The sequence below is a fragment of the Lepidochelys kempii genome, chromosome 1, assembly GCF_965140285.1.
Source record: "Lepidochelys kempii isolate rLepKem1 chromosome 1, rLepKem1.hap1, whole genome shotgun sequence".
Taxonomy (NCBI): Eukaryota; Metazoa; Chordata; order Testudines; family Cheloniidae; genus Lepidochelys; species Lepidochelys kempii.
In genome coordinates, this window is record NC_136380.1 from 205193635 (window position 1) to 205208577 (window position 14943).

Sequence of the window (14943 nt, forward strand, 5' to 3'; positions counted from 1 at the left end):
GCCGGAGCACCGTGTCCAGTTCTGGGTGCCACACTTTAGGATTGATGTGGATAGATTTGGAGAGAGTCCAGAGGAGAGTAATAAAAACGATAAAATGTTTAGGAAAACCTGACCTATGAGGAAAGGTTTTAAAAAGAGGATCTGTTTAGTCTTGAGAATAGAAGACAGAGGAGGCACCTGATAAGTCTTCACATATGTTAAGGGTTTTTATTAAGAGGATGGTGATCAGCTGTTCTCCATATCCAGTGAAGGTAGAACAAGAAGTAATGGGCTTAATCTACAGAAAGAGAGATTTAGGTTAGATATTAGGAAAAACTTTGTAAGGATAGTTAGCTCTGGAACAGGCTTCAGAGAGAGGTTGTGGAATTCCTATCACTGGAGGTTTTTAAGAATATTTTGGACAGACACCTGCAGGGACGGTCTAGGTTTACTTGGTCCTGCCTCAGCACAGGGGGATGGAGTAGATGACCCCTCAAAGTCCCTCCCAGCCCTCCATTTCTATGAACAAGAACCCCATCGCTGACCCTGCTCAGACTTTGGGCAGCTCACATTCAGATCCAGATTTGACACTTGGCCCTTTACCTGTACAATGTAATTTGGATTTGAACTTTCTGGTTGAGCCTATGTCCAAATTTTATCTCATTAGTTCTAGTTGTACCCCTTTGTGCCATCCTGGGCAACTCCTCCCCCGCCTCTGTGGTCACATCCTTCATGTTTCTATAAATGGTTATCGCAAAGCAACTTTCCCCTTCTTAATCCCGCAAACCCACCTGTCGTAATAGTATTTGAAACAAGGTAGGGCTTCTCCCCAGCTTCTAAAGGATCTACTGTGACAGCCACAGCCTCTCCGAGGCAGTTTTATTGTCCAAACATATACAAAACAAGTTCCTCCCGTCACCCTTTGCAACTCAGGCTTCTCACTGCCTCCCCTCCTGGGGGATTCAGGCAGTCCTGCTGCTTCCAGCAGCTGCTGAGTCCTCTCTCACTGGGACTCCCCCAACCCTGTGTAGCCCCGGGTGCAGCCATAGACTCTTCATTGGCCCAGCTGGGAGCACCTGCTCTGGCACAGGGGAGTTGGACCTATTTTAGTCACCCTGTGATGCACCTCCCCCACTTTTCAGAAAACAACTGCCTCTTTCACAGGCACGCTCCCCGCCCCGACCCCGCACACCAGCCTGTGAGGCCCCATCTGGATGGCTCTCACCCCTAAAACAAAATACAAACATTTCCATACAGATTCATACACATCAGTATTCCCCAAGTCCCCACAGTCTTTAACACCAGCCGTACAATTTACATCTTCACCAGGCACGCTGAGTGACTTTAACTCAGCTCTCTCTTGGAGTTCCTTTTGCATGCCTGGATTTATGTTTCAAATCCCACTTGCTCCTCCTGCAGGAGCTCAGTCTGGCACTCCAGCTCTTGTTGGTCTTTCAGCAGCTCCGTCTGTCTCTGGGCTTGCTGTCGGCCCTCTTCTAAGGCAGCAAGCTCCACCAAGCGCTTTTCTGCCAAGGAGAGCGGGCCTCTCACATTCTCTTCTCTTAGTTTCTGTAACTGTGGCTTTAGTAGCTGTAAGTTGTGACTCCATTTTCTTCCTGCAGCCTCCGTGCCTGTGCCCTTCTCTCACTTCTTCTCTGAGGCCCTGTCTAGCTCCCTGATACAGTGTTTTGTCTCTACTGTGAGCTTCTGCTTCCCGGTACCCGCCTCTGCCTGGGGAATTATTTCCCTCCCCCTGCAGAGCTCTTCCCCTCTCACAGACACTATTCCTCCCAAGTTCACCCTTCCCAGTGGGTGCCAGATATGTGTCCCATTTCCCCACACCTGAGACAGTCTGGCTGCCTCCTACCCCTCCCGATCTAAACCTCCCAGTGATTACACCGGCACCCAAGTCTTTGGCATCCAGGTTTCTCACAGTTTCCTTTTTTAGTGGGGCAGTGCCTTATAATATGTCTCAGCCCCCCACAACAAAAACACACAACCCCTGGAAAGCCTCCTGTCCTGGCCCCTTTTTGAGCCACAGTAACAAGGCAGGATTCCACCCAGAGTCTCCTGGGTTTGTTCTGTGCTCTGCGCAGCTGAGCCAGTCTTAAAAGCACAGTTCACATAAGGACAGTCGCTTTTTATAAGCCGCATTTGCCCATAGGCAGAACATTCCCTCTGTTGGCCCTCACGGATCTCGAACCCCTCTTTCCTGCTTTGTACCTGCGCCCACCATCCCTTCTCTCTGCGGAATCTCTAGGAGAGTTGCTGCTGCTCCTCGAGCCTGGTTAGTCACTTCCGTAGCTCCAGTTGCACCTTCTGCTGCTTCTCTCATCTGGCTGCCGGCTGAAACTGGAACGGGAACTCTAGCCGCTGCTGTCATCCTCCATGCACCAGCTTGGGAGAGCAGAGCCTCAGGCAAAGCAGGATGCCACATAATCTGGCTCCATTAATTCTGGGTCGCACCTACGAGGTGGGGCAAGTCAATGACAGAGGCTTGTCCTTTGTCGTTTCCTTTTGCACCAATGATATTCCTTACTCTCCTCTTGTATCAGCAGCTGACCAAAGTGCCTACATGAAATAAGGCAGGGCTTCTCCCCAGCCTCTAAAGTACCCACTGCCAGACCCACAGTCTCTCTGAGGCAGGTTTACTGTCCAAATTTAAACAAAACCAGCTCCTCTTTACATCTCAGGCTGCTTCTAGCTGCCTCCCCTTCCAGGGGACTCTGGCAGCCCTGCTGCTGCTGCTTCCTAGCCCTGCCTGAGCCAGATCTCTCTCATTGGAACGCCCTCTGACCCGTTTTAGCCCCAGGTGCACCCACAGACCCTTCATTGGCCCAGCTGGGAGCGCCTGCTCTGGCACAGGGGGGCTGGACCTACCTCAGTCCCAGGGCCCAGCCATCCTGTGACAGTCTGGTTTCCGAACTTGGGGGGGGGGCATTGTCTCTCGCGACCCCATCTCCCACAATTCATGATGATGATTTAATGCAGCAGTTTGGCTTCCCAGTTTTCATTGGCCTGTTCTTCTTTTGCCTTGTTTGTTTCAGGATGGCCTGGTGGGACGCAAATCACTACAGATCCCCCTGTCTGCCCTCAGAGGAGAGCGACTCAGAGGATGCCTTTGAGGAGGGGGAGGACGGGCTGGTTGTGGAGTTAGATGACATGGACCCAGAGCTGAACTCCATCAAGTATGTGATGGGTGACGTTACCCACCCCAGAGCCGAAGAGGAGGATGCGATCGTCGTCCATTGCATAGGTAGGACTGGCAAGAGCAAAAAGCCTTCCTGGGGATAGGGCTGAACTGTGCCTTGTAGCCCGACGGCTGAGCAGAAGGAACAGCGGAGTGGCACTGGCCTGGTGCAGGTGCAGTTAGACTGCCGCAAGGAAGGAGTGCGGGTAGCACGCTCCCTAGCATGCAGCCCCTCGCTTCAGAAGGTGAAGTGTGACCTCCCTCCATCCCAGTGGGCCCAGTAAGTGGGCAGACCCGGGCCCTGTGCGTCTGCAGACTCAGTGGGGCCGTTCGGCCTTGCGTCCCATTCAGAAGGTTTACTTCCCATCCAGATGGGCTGGAAATATAACTTCACCAAAAGGTGACATTTTGCAGAACACATTGAAATCCCACCCTAAATCTGTGCTGAAGTGCGGAATTTCTGCAGGGCGTGTTAACACTAATAAGGTCCATTGCCTGTGGACGAAGATGTGTGTAAGCCCACCCAGATGGCCCAGTAGTGGTGGGGCAGGCCCTGTGGGCCAGCAGCAGAAAGTAGTGTCTGGTTTGCACCGTAGACAGCAGAAGGTGGGCATCTGCTTAGTCTAGCTGGGCAAGGGCATTGGCAGAGTGCAGCCATGGGGCGAGTGTGTTTTAGCTGAACTCTGGGCATTTAGTGTCTGGGCTTCAATGTTGCTTTGTGCAGAAAGAGCTGAGGCCCTTTGGGAAGTGAAAACACAGAGATGATGGTCCTAGAAAGACTGCCTGGCACTACGCTGTATGTTGTGCTGTATGCCTAGGGACAAAGCTGCCACAACACTCTGCTGCATGGGATGCCCATGAAGGAATTAACTTGTACAGGGCTCCAGCTTTCCCGGTCTGCCAGCGTCACGCCGCCAGAGTCTGAACAGCCAATGGTTAGGCTAAGGCAATGTCTCCGACACGATGTCCTGCTGGAGAGGACAGTAGCGGCTAGACAAGGATTCCCCTGCCTGTGTGGTTTGCAGTCAGCTCCTCTGAACTTATCTCTCTCTCAGAGCAAAGTTATTTTTCTCATTCTCCTCTGTACTCGGAAAAGCTATGGGCCAGCCCACACTGGGCCCTTGCATGGAGGGGAGGGATGGAGCCTAGTGCTAGGAACAGTTGCAGTCCCTGGATTCCGTCCTGCCTCCTATTTGAATTCTATGGTGAGCATTTAACCTCAACCCCTGGAGGGTGGGGGAGGCAGACACATGCACCTGGAAGAAGGACACGTTCCTCCTATGTTACGCGTAGCTCGGGGGTAGGGCAGTGAATTGTGCCTCCTGAGACAAAATCCCCTGTTGGAGCTTCTCCTGAGTGGGGTGTTAAAGCCGCAAGGTGATGGCTGAATGCCTAGATTGTGGCATTTATTTCAAACTCAGCCAACATGTTCTGTTTAAAAGTAAAAATACACAGGGGGAGGCAGGGAATCCTCTGCCTTCTGGAGGTGCAGGAAGCATCTGAGGGGAAGTAATGGATGACTTCAGGACCAGGTTACCAGGATGCAAATAGGATTTGATGACTAATGGCATGTGAACAGCCAAGCTGTGGGGTGGGGAGGAATTTCCCTTGGGATGGCTTGGCAAGGATCGTGTGGGAGGTTTACTTTCCGGAAGTGCTGAGCAGGGATCCTCTTTTAGGATCATGTGATCTGTTTCCGGCACAGAATGAGGGAGCTGCATTATTGAGGGATTTTGTGTCATCTCATCTTCCATATCTGTTTCTAATAAGTCCTATGATGTGCAGTGAGAACATGTCTGTTCCCTGCAGAAGGCATTATTGGCACAGATATTCTTGGCAGCTCATCTCTTTGGACACGGATCTCAATTTAAAAAAAAAATCTAACTTCTAATTTTGTTTTAGATGATTCCGGCCGGTGGGGAAGGGGAGGATTATTTACAGCTCTGGAGGTTCGTTCTGATCAGCCCAGGAAAATATACGAGCTGGCAGGAAGGATGAAAGGTAAAAGAGAAAAATATAATCTTAGTGCTTGACGCTGATGATCTCTCCTTTTAGTCTGGTACTTCCTACGTGTGGTGTTGGAAGTGACAATACAGGAAGACATTTTGACCCTGACCTCTGCTCTGGAGTGAGAAGATTCTTCATAGAACTCAGTTGTTTTGATCTTTTCTTGGGGAAAAAGATCTTGTTCTTTAGTCATGGTATTTCTTCTCTCTACAAGGCAGTGTTCTAAACCTGCAGTTCAAATGTCAAAATGATTTTAAGAGGAGGAGGTGGGTTGGAGCAACTTCAATATGTGTCTAGCCAGGCCATGGGCTCTCTCCAGTACCCCTTGTTCTCCTATGTGCACATACGTACGAGTGATCTTAAACCATTAAGGAGCTAGTGAAGAACAGATTAGACCTTACTGTAGACTGGAATTTTATTCTCTCAGTCTCTCTCTCTCTCTCCCCTCATGTCTTTTGATCATTTTCTTTCTCCGTCTTCTCACCTCCCCCCTCTGAAGAAAATGTCTGTGTGGTGCACAGTGTCAAGGAGAACTAGAAAGGATGGTGTAGAAGCCTATAACAGCCAGCATTGCATTGACTTACCTTTGTTCTTCGTGGGATTGAATGTTTTCTTACATTTTTTGTTTTCGGACAGACGTGGCATTGGGAAGAACCCTCTTATTCCCCATTGACGATAAAGAATCCAGAAATAAAGGCCACGACTTGGTAACTATAAGAAGCCCCTTTTTATGTTCTCTCTACTAAAGTATTTTTGAAACAACAGGAAGTGAATGTTACATGTTACACAAAATAACAGTGACCCTAATATAGCGCAGGACAGGCTTGAAATAAGTGTTAACAAAGACCAGACAAGGGACAGCTTTTTTTCCAGCCTATAAAGTGTGTGTTTAATGTTGTTTTCTAGCAGCCATCGCTGCGACTGCCAGTGTACATACATCCCATGTTTTTCTTCCTAGTTGGCCCTGATTGTAGCACAGCACCGGGATCAGTCCAACAACTTGTCTGGCATTAAGCTGTCCGCTTTGGAGGAGGGCTTGAAGAAGATTTCTGTAGCAGCCAAGAAAAGGAATGGTAAGTGTGCATCTGTCCATCTGTGTGCATAGGCGCCAACCTTTCCAGGCGCCAGTGGGTGCTCACCCCCAGCCCTGCCCTGACTCCACCCCTGCCCTATCCCGCCCCCATTCCAACCCCTTCCCCAAAGTCTCTGCCCCCTCCCTGCCCCAATTGGACTCCTTCCCCAAATCCCTGCCCCAGCCCTGCCTCTTCCCGGAGCGTGCTGCATTCCCCCTCCTCCCCCCTCTCTCCCTCCCAGTGCTTGCCGCCACAAAATAGCTGTTCTGGGAGCTAGGGGGAGAAGCGGGGATGCGGTGTGCTCAGGGGAGGAGGCGGCAGTGAAGCAGAGATGAGCTGGGGTGGGGAGCTGCAGAGCACCCACCAATTTTTCCCCTGGGTTCTCCAGCCCCGGAGCACCCACGGAGTCGGCACATACATCCGTGTGCCTTTGAAATGGAAAGAATGATGTACCCCAGAGCTCTGCATGTAATTCCACTTAAAGATTCTTGCAGGGCCACAGATTGGAATGATCTAGTTCTAATGGGTCTCTTCCATCTCTTCTGTGATTGACTTCTGAAATGGAAGGGGAGACGTATTTACCCACTACAGCTAGAACATTGTGACACAGGCATTTCTTCTGCAATTGAGTGGAGCTTAAATGGCACATCCATTTATTTATTTTTAATGCATCAGGCCCTAAAGAGCTTTTATGCTGTCTCTTCCAGCAAGCGTCCATCTTCCACGTATCGGGCATGCAACGAAGGGATTTAACTGGTACGGTACTGAGCGGCTCATCCGAAAATATTTAGCAACGAGAGGAATCCCCACATTTATGTATCCTTTGAAGCATGGTTATTTTATTTTGTTCAAATCAAAATGACTTGTCATATCTGCAAATACCAAAATGTTCACTGTAAGATCTTCATGGATCCACTGTGGGCTATGGATATCATACTAGGACAGTTCAACTCCAAAGTGTGTTGAACAGATGTCTGATCTCCCTCTCATCTAAGTACACATTACATACTGGATATGATGATATTTGTTTGTATGATGAGAGGGTGTGTGTGTGTGGACTAACGTCCCAAGTTTGTAGTGATATGATTGAAGTTATAGAAACAATTTATCAAACTGACCCAGACACAAACAATGAGCAGATTAGGAAAAGCACATTCTAAAGAAGTGTGTGTGTAAGAGAGAGATGGGGTTTACTCAGCACTGGGACACCCCTTTGTGGCTGCATCTGGAGACTAGCTCTGCCCGGTCCGATGCCACTTTCCTTTAGTTGCTTGTGCCGTGGTCCTGCCTGTTCTCTAGGAATTGCAGTGCTTCCTCTTTGTGGCTTGGCCCTCCAGGCCGGTCGCTAGACTGGTTTCCCCTTCTGGTGTAACAAGTCTCACCAGACCAGCTGTCCAGGTGCCATTCCAGGGTGTATTCCCATGACTGTGCCACTTTCCCAGTGGCTGGGAGGAGAACCCAGACCCACCCACTACTCCGGTTTCCAGCCCAGGGACCCTACAGTCAGCAGCCAAGTCTGCACCATCTCAGCGCTTGCTGCAGTTTCCCTGGGCATCTTCCTACAGTGCCCTCTGCAGGTTTTCTTCTCCACCACCCCTCTGTGTGAGCCCCTGCCCTCAGAGTCCGGATCCCAAGGCTTTTGCTCCCCAGGTTTCCTCCTCCTCTCCTCACTAGGCCCGGAGAGTGACTGCAGCCCCCTTCTGCTCTCACTTCCTGGCTTTATACAAACCCCTGCCTACTCCTGCCCGGATGGACTCCATCCTTAATAAATGCTTGTCAGTCAAGCCAAAGTCTCCCCCCAGGTACAGCCTCCTGGGTTAATTAGCCCCTTCTGAGCCACCTTTACCCTTTCGGGGCGGTGGGGAATGAACACCCATTACAGTTTGGTGTGTGTGAGAGTGAGAGGGGAGGGATAGCTCAGTGGTTTGAGCATTGGCCTGCTAAACCCAGGGTTGTGAGTTCAATCCTTGAGGGGGCCATTTCGGGATCTGGGGCAAAAATTGGGGATTGGTCCTGCTTTGAGCAGGGGGTTGGACTAGATGACCTCCTGAGGTCCCTTCCAACCCTGATATTCTATGAATACACACATGTAACAAAATAGCATACACTTTCATAGAAAGAGAACAGCGTATGTGGAAAAAGTGTCACTTTAAGGGTTTTATGGCCATATAACTTTCCTTCATATCAAAATATAAAAGGTACTGCTTTGCTTACCACACTGTCATTTCACTGAATTAGCTCACCAGTGCATGCAATTATGTGTTGTACCATCACAGGTCACGCAAGATGGAACAATCAGTGAGTCAGTAAACATCAACGAAAGGATTGTCTTTGAGGGAGATGGGGGGGAAAAGGACCAGTAGCTCCAGGATATTTCACTTTATAAACTATTGGCCAGGTGAAAAGAAAAGGGACACTTATCAATTTCAAATGAATATATTTTAAACCAATGTCCTTATCTACATTGCTACTGACAACTTTTGATTATTAAAACTGGGAAAGAATCCTACAAATCCAATTTGATTTTCATTGTATATGCTGTTTGTTCAGTTTCTCTCTGTCTTGATGTGCAAAGCAGAATAGAATTCAGCTGACTCTTCCATAGGTGAGTAGGTTCTGCAGGGCTGGCAGGAGTGAGAAATGTTAAAACTATATTTTTCGTCACTTCTTGGGGAAAATGCAGCTGCTGTATAATGCCAAGTTCAGCAATGCTGTGAGAGAGACAGAAAATTAAGAACAAAGGTGTAGAGCAGTGGTTCCCAAACTAGGGGCGCTGCTTGTTCAGGTAAAGCCCCTGGCAGGCCGGGCTGGTTTGTTTACCTCCCACTGGCTGCGGTTCGCCGCTCCAGGCCAATGGGGGCCGTGGGAAGCGGCGGCCAGCACGTCCCTCGGCCTGCACCACTTCCCGCAGCCCCCATTAGCCGAGAACGGCGAACCGCAGCCAGTGGGAGCCGCCATCGGCCGAACATGCGGACGCGGCAGGTAAACAAACCAGCCCGGCCCACCAGGGGCTTTCCCTGAACAAGCGGTGCCCCTAGTTTGGGAACCACTGGTGTAGAGTATAGTGAGTATTCTACCTCCTTACCTCTTTAAGTTAATGCCATTAGTACATATTTGGTTTGAAATTTTAGAGTATTTCCTTGACCCTTCTCCTTAGATACTACTTCCCTAGGAATAAAGCCTCTTTCTCTTCTTCACAACCATCTACAACTTCAGTGGCAACCTCAAACCCTTGAAGATCCAATGATTTAACTCAGAAGTGTTAATCTCTAGTGATCTCTAAAAGCCCATGATCTCTTCAACATCACATCTACAGCCAGCCTGTAGCTATGCCGCTTCTCTGAAGCAGATCCAAAGTCACTGTTGCTTTTCAGGTTTCTATACCTCTATAGTTCAGAGTGGTTTTTATATTAGTTATGGAACTGAGCTGCATTAAAAGTTCTTCAAACTTCAGGAGATCCATGCATCTGGGGTGTTTGTTTGGGCCCATCTCTAGTTTTTAAGATGGAAAATTAAACCTTCACTGGCGACCAATCATAAGCCCTTATTTTAAGCCACCATCTTAAATTATTCTCAGGGTTGGCAGTACAGTTTTGTTTGACTTTTGCTTCAAAACCTTATCTCTTGTTTACAACACTGATTTTTCTGCTGGTTGTTTGGTGGCTGCTTGAGACAGTTTGGGTGGGTGGGGCTGTAGCTTTCCCTAACAAATATGTACACACACACACACACACACACACACACACTCACACGCGATTGTCTCAAGCAGCCGCCAAAGGGCCAGCAAAAAAATCAGTCATGTAAACAACAGATACGGTCTAATGATAAAACTTCTTTCTTTGGTGAGGGAGGTGTCTGCAGTAAAAACTCAGCATAACACACGCTTAATGTAAACAGCCCCAACTCCAAAGAAACCCATTTTAATGATATTTCTTCAAACAGAAAATTCTAAGTTAGAACTAGTTGCACAGTCACCTGTTTGCAACCAAGCAGTATCCATCTAACCTAGAGGTTCCCAAACTGGGTTTCACAGAACGTTACTGGGGGTTCGCCAGAAAAATGTCACTCATGGCGGCCAGAGGACCCCGGGCATTGGAGGCAGCAGGTGGGACCCGGTTGCGGGGCTGGCAGCCCGAGCCCCAGGGAGAGCGGGGCTGGGCAGTTTGGGCTGGCAACCCAAGCCCTGCCCCCGTCAGTGGGGGAGCCGGCTGCCCAAACCCCAGCGCTCCATGCGGGGCTGGCAGCCCGAGCCCCAGGGAGAGCAGGGCTGGGCAGTTGGGGCTGGCAGCCCGAGTCCTGGCGGTCAGCGGGACCTGCAGCCCGAGCTCAGTTGACCGGGGCGGTCAACGGGGTCCAGCAGCAGGAGCCGTGCGGAGGAAATTTAAACTTAAATCCCTGGAAATATTCATTTTTAGGAAGGGGTTCACGAGATTTCACAATTTAGTGAAAGGGGTTCGTGGACTGTTAAAGTTCAGGAACCACCGATCTAACCAATATCCTTTGCCAGGACACACAAGTCTGACAAAATCTGAGGTGGTCTTTAAGAGACACCTTTCTTCCTCCCACCACTGCTCTTTATTATAGAATGCTTGGATTGTTGCCGCTATCAGGCAAAGCTGGTTTCCTTATGCTGTTCTAAAGGTTTTGTGATCGCTTGATCCAATTTTTTTTAAAAAAGAATGCAAAATGTTATTTTATTATTGGCTTATCTCTGTATGGCACAGTAAAATCTTTGTGACTAATGTTTTTGGCACCATGTAACGCGCTTGCTGGGTATAGCCTGTCAGGAGTAGCGTCCCTAACAAATGATTCAGGCAGAGAGGCTGTGAACAGCAAACAGGCATCCCTGGTGATCTGTCTGGCTTCTAAAAGAAAGTGCACTGCAGCCAACGGAAAGCATGTGTTTAAATATGTTCCTGCATACATACGCTCTGCTGAATGTAATACTGTAATAGCACCATCTGGTGACTCAATAATATTACTGAGCCTGATTCTGGCACCCTTCTTCCCATTAGCTAGTACTTTCCTTCACAAGTAGTCTTACGGAGATTTTACTTATGTGCATACACATACACACAATATTGCCAGAACACCTTCTCTCCCCCCTGGCTCCCCTCCCCCCGAGATTCTGATCACTCAACTCCCTTTAAAACCAATGGGAGTTGCAGGAGCTCAGCACCTCTCAGGGTCAGGCCTTTAGGAACCAAACCTACAAGCTCTTATGTGAACAGCCCTTACTTATGTGGGTAAGAGTTTGCAAGATCAGGGCCTTACTTTGTAAAGCTCTTGGAGATGAAAGGTGCCATTTGCAGCCGATGAAGTGAGCTGTAGCTCACGAAAGCTTATGCTCAAATAAATTGGTTAGTCTCTAAGGTGCCACAAGTCCTCCTGTTCTTTTTGCAGATACAGACTAACACGGCTGTTACTCTGATTTAAATGCATGTTACCTTATTTTCATTGATATGAACCACTGGCATTCTCTGAACTGGCCAGCTGGTGGCACTGTTAACTGTCTTAAGCAGCACATGTTGCTGTTAGGCTGGTTTCAAAGAACCGGGAAATGTTCTGCTCCAGCATAGAAAAATATTCTGTTCTGCCCGAATTAAAATATAAATCTTGTTTTTTATTTTTATTTACCAATTTTACTCAACATTTAAAGTGAAATTGCAGTTTAAAGGCAGGTTTCAGAGTAGCAGCCGTGTTAGTCTGTATTCGCAAAAAGAAAAGGAGGACTTGTGGCACCTTAGAGACTAACCCATTTATTTGAGCATGAGCTTTCGTGAGCTACATGAATGCGTCCAATGAAGTGAGCTGTAGCTCACGAAAGCTTATGCTCAAATAAATGGGTTAGTCTCTAAGGTGCCACAAGTCCTCCTTTTCAGTTTAAAGGCACAAGACTTTGCTCCTCCACCCCTCTTTCCCCCTTACTTTTGTTGACAGCTTTTAATTGGTTGAATTTCCAATTGTTTCTCCTTTCAGCATGTGCCAATGTTTTTCACAGCCTCACAAACACCTACAGCCAAATCCCTCCCGGCTGTAAGTCCTCTGGCTTCGACACCGAGGATAAATTTGCTCTGTCAGGTCTGTTGCTCGAGTGCTCTAAAATAGATTGAAGTTTATTTACCAATATTGAGTCAGCCACTGGTGGCCGGACATGGGACTCAACTTCAGACTCATGAGGCCAAATGCTGAAGTATGTACTTGTGGCCTCACATACTCTTCTCTTCTTCTGTGAGCAAAGGGAAGCATGCACCCCATGGCCAGATAGGGGGAAAGCTACCTCCATAGCATGGTCCTACCTCCCCCAAACCTCCAGGAGCTCCTCCATGAGATCTCTGCAAGGATACACAGTTTGGAAATAAGAGGGGCGGCCATTGCTTGCACTATATTTCATACCTCTCAGGCAAAGCAGGCTAGCTTCTGATCTCAGTTCCTCTTCCACTCCGTAGACCTCTTACCCCTTGGAGATAGCACCTACTTTAACTTTGCTCCTTCAAACTTTACGGGAGAAATGGTTATGTAGCTTGTTTTTAAAATATTATTACTGAAATCTGCATTAGAGATGGACCAAAACCAGGGATTAATCTAAAACGTATACCTCCCACCTCCAAATTTTAGGAAGTTAGGAGAAATGGAAATCAGATCCCAACTAAACCCAGGTTTGGTTTTGCAAAACCCAGCCAGCGAGCTTGTGCAAACCCAGAGCCCCCACTCCTCATCACATAGAATTCTTTATGAGATTATTTAACTCTATAAAGGGTTGTGGGAGATATTTTGTGTGTAAGTTGCTATGTGTTGTGCAGCTTTTTCTAGTACACGCTGCTCCACTTTCCCCCTTTTCAAATAGCAGCCAAGCCATAAGGGAAAGAATTCCCCATATTCATCTCTCTCCAGCCCCATCTTCTTCAAAACAAAACCTCCTGCCGTGTGTAAGCTAAACCAAGGTTCTTCTTCGAATGCTGGTTCATGTCATTTCCAATCAGCTGTGTGCATAAGCGCCGACTCCATGGGTGCTCTGCATCCCCAGCAGCCAAGCTCCCCTCACCCCCCAGCCCATCTCACCTCCCCCCCTGCGCTGAGCACTCCGTGTCCCCACTCCTCCGCCTACCTCCCAGCACTTCCTGCCGCCAAACATCTTAGGATTTTCCAGGAGGGAGGGGGACTCTCCCTCTGTAGTCCCGGCACTGTTGGGGTTGCCATCAGCATCCCGGGCCCCCAGGCACCGTGGGTGCGGAGGGAAGGGAACAGCCAATTCTTCCGGGGCTTTCATCCTCTTTCTCACCAGATGAGGTGGTGGCAGGCACGGCTGTAGCTGCGGCCCTAGAGGACAGCAGAGTTCTGCAGCAACTGCCGTGGTGGCGGGCTGCCCAGGGCCTGGGCATCCAGGCAGAGGAGGTTGTGGAGGAGGCCGATCCCATGGAGGAGGCCGATCCCCCGGTGGATAGCCTCTCCTCCTCCGGGCCTGCGCGCGTTGCCCTGCCCCTCATAAAAACCATCTCTGACACCACAAAGACTTTGTGGCAGACCCCAGCCTCATTACCCCCTATGGCTAAGTGCAATGAGAGACGCTATTTTGGGCCATCCAGGGGCTACGAGCACTTATACACCCACCCTCCACCAGATTCCCTGGTAATGGACGCTGCTAATCAACATGAGCACCAGAGCTACCAGGAACCCTCCTCAAAGAATCGGGATGCAAAAAGACTCTACCTCTTTGGGACAAAGGTCTACTTGACTGGCAGCTTGCAGCTCTGTATTTCTAACCAGCAGGCCACTGTTAGCAGGTACTGTTATAATATGTGTGGAGTGATAGCTAAGTTTATGGAGCTGCTCCCACAGGACTCCCGTGCCAAAGTTTTGGCTCTGGTGGAGGAGGGAAAGCTTATCTCCTGGACCTCACTGCAGGCTGCTCTGGATGGGGCGGATGCGGCCACTTGGGTTATGGCCACAGGGGTTGCCATGAGAAGGAGCTCCTGGCTACAGGTCTCCAGTCTGCCATATGAAGTCCAGCAGACTATCCAGGACCTCCCCTTTGAGGGTTCAGCTCTCTTTTCTGAAAAGACAGCTAAAAGGCTGCATAGCCTAAAAGACTTGAGAGCCACACTCAAGTCATTGGGCCACCACACTCCTGCCACCCAGCGGAAACATTTAAAACCACAACCTCCACCATGGATCTACCAGCCACAGAACTGGCAGGATGCTTCCCGGAGGAGGAACAGGAGCGGCAGGAAAAGACAGCACCCGTCCTCAGGCCAGGGCTCTGGCCAATCCAAGCCATCTTTGGACCAGAAACAGGCCTTTTGAAGGTGCACACGAGGGCGGCGTACCAGTGCATAAATTGGATCCAACCCATCTTACCTTCTCGTCCCGACTATCCCCTTTCTACCCTGCGTGGTCCCGTATCACACTGGACCGATGGGTGCTCCGCACAGTAGAAAGGGAATACACACTCCAAGTCTCGGCCCTCCCACCCCCCTTCCCTGTCTCTCTTCAGGGACCCTTCTCATGAGCAACTCCTCATGCAGGAAGTGCACTCGTTCCTATCGCTGGGGGCAGTGGAAGAGGTTCCTCAGGAGTTGAAGGGCAAGGGCTTCTATTCCTGGTATTTCCTAATACCAAAAGCCCAGAGGTGGGCTCAGGCCCATCCTAGACCTGTGAGAGCTCAATGGGTTCATGAAGAAACCAAGTTCCACA

General features: G+C 49.3%; 1 protein-coding gene across 4 annotated transcripts in view; it reads left to right on the forward strand.

Annotated features, from left to right (window-relative positions):
- Positions 1–10995, forward strand: part of CHD1L (chromodomain helicase DNA binding protein 1 like) — a 38866-nt gene extending 27871 nt beyond the window's left edge. For all 4 annotated transcript variants that reach the window (XM_073309112.1, XM_073309102.2, XM_073309093.2 and 1 more), the window contains 6 exons: positions 3027–3235; positions 5072–5170; positions 5813–5883; positions 6135–6249; positions 6957–7065; positions 9407–10995. In XM_073309112.1, coding sequence (XP_073165213.1) covers positions 3027–3235; positions 5072–5170; positions 5813–5883; positions 6135–6249; positions 6957–7065; positions 9407–9485 — 682 coding nt within the window. In that variant the 3' untranslated portion in view covers positions 9486–10995. The remainder of the gene's footprint in view (positions 1–3026; positions 3236–5071; positions 5171–5812; positions 5884–6134; positions 6250–6956; positions 7066–9406) is intronic.
- The last annotated feature ends 3948 nt before the right edge of the window (positions 10996–14943 follow it).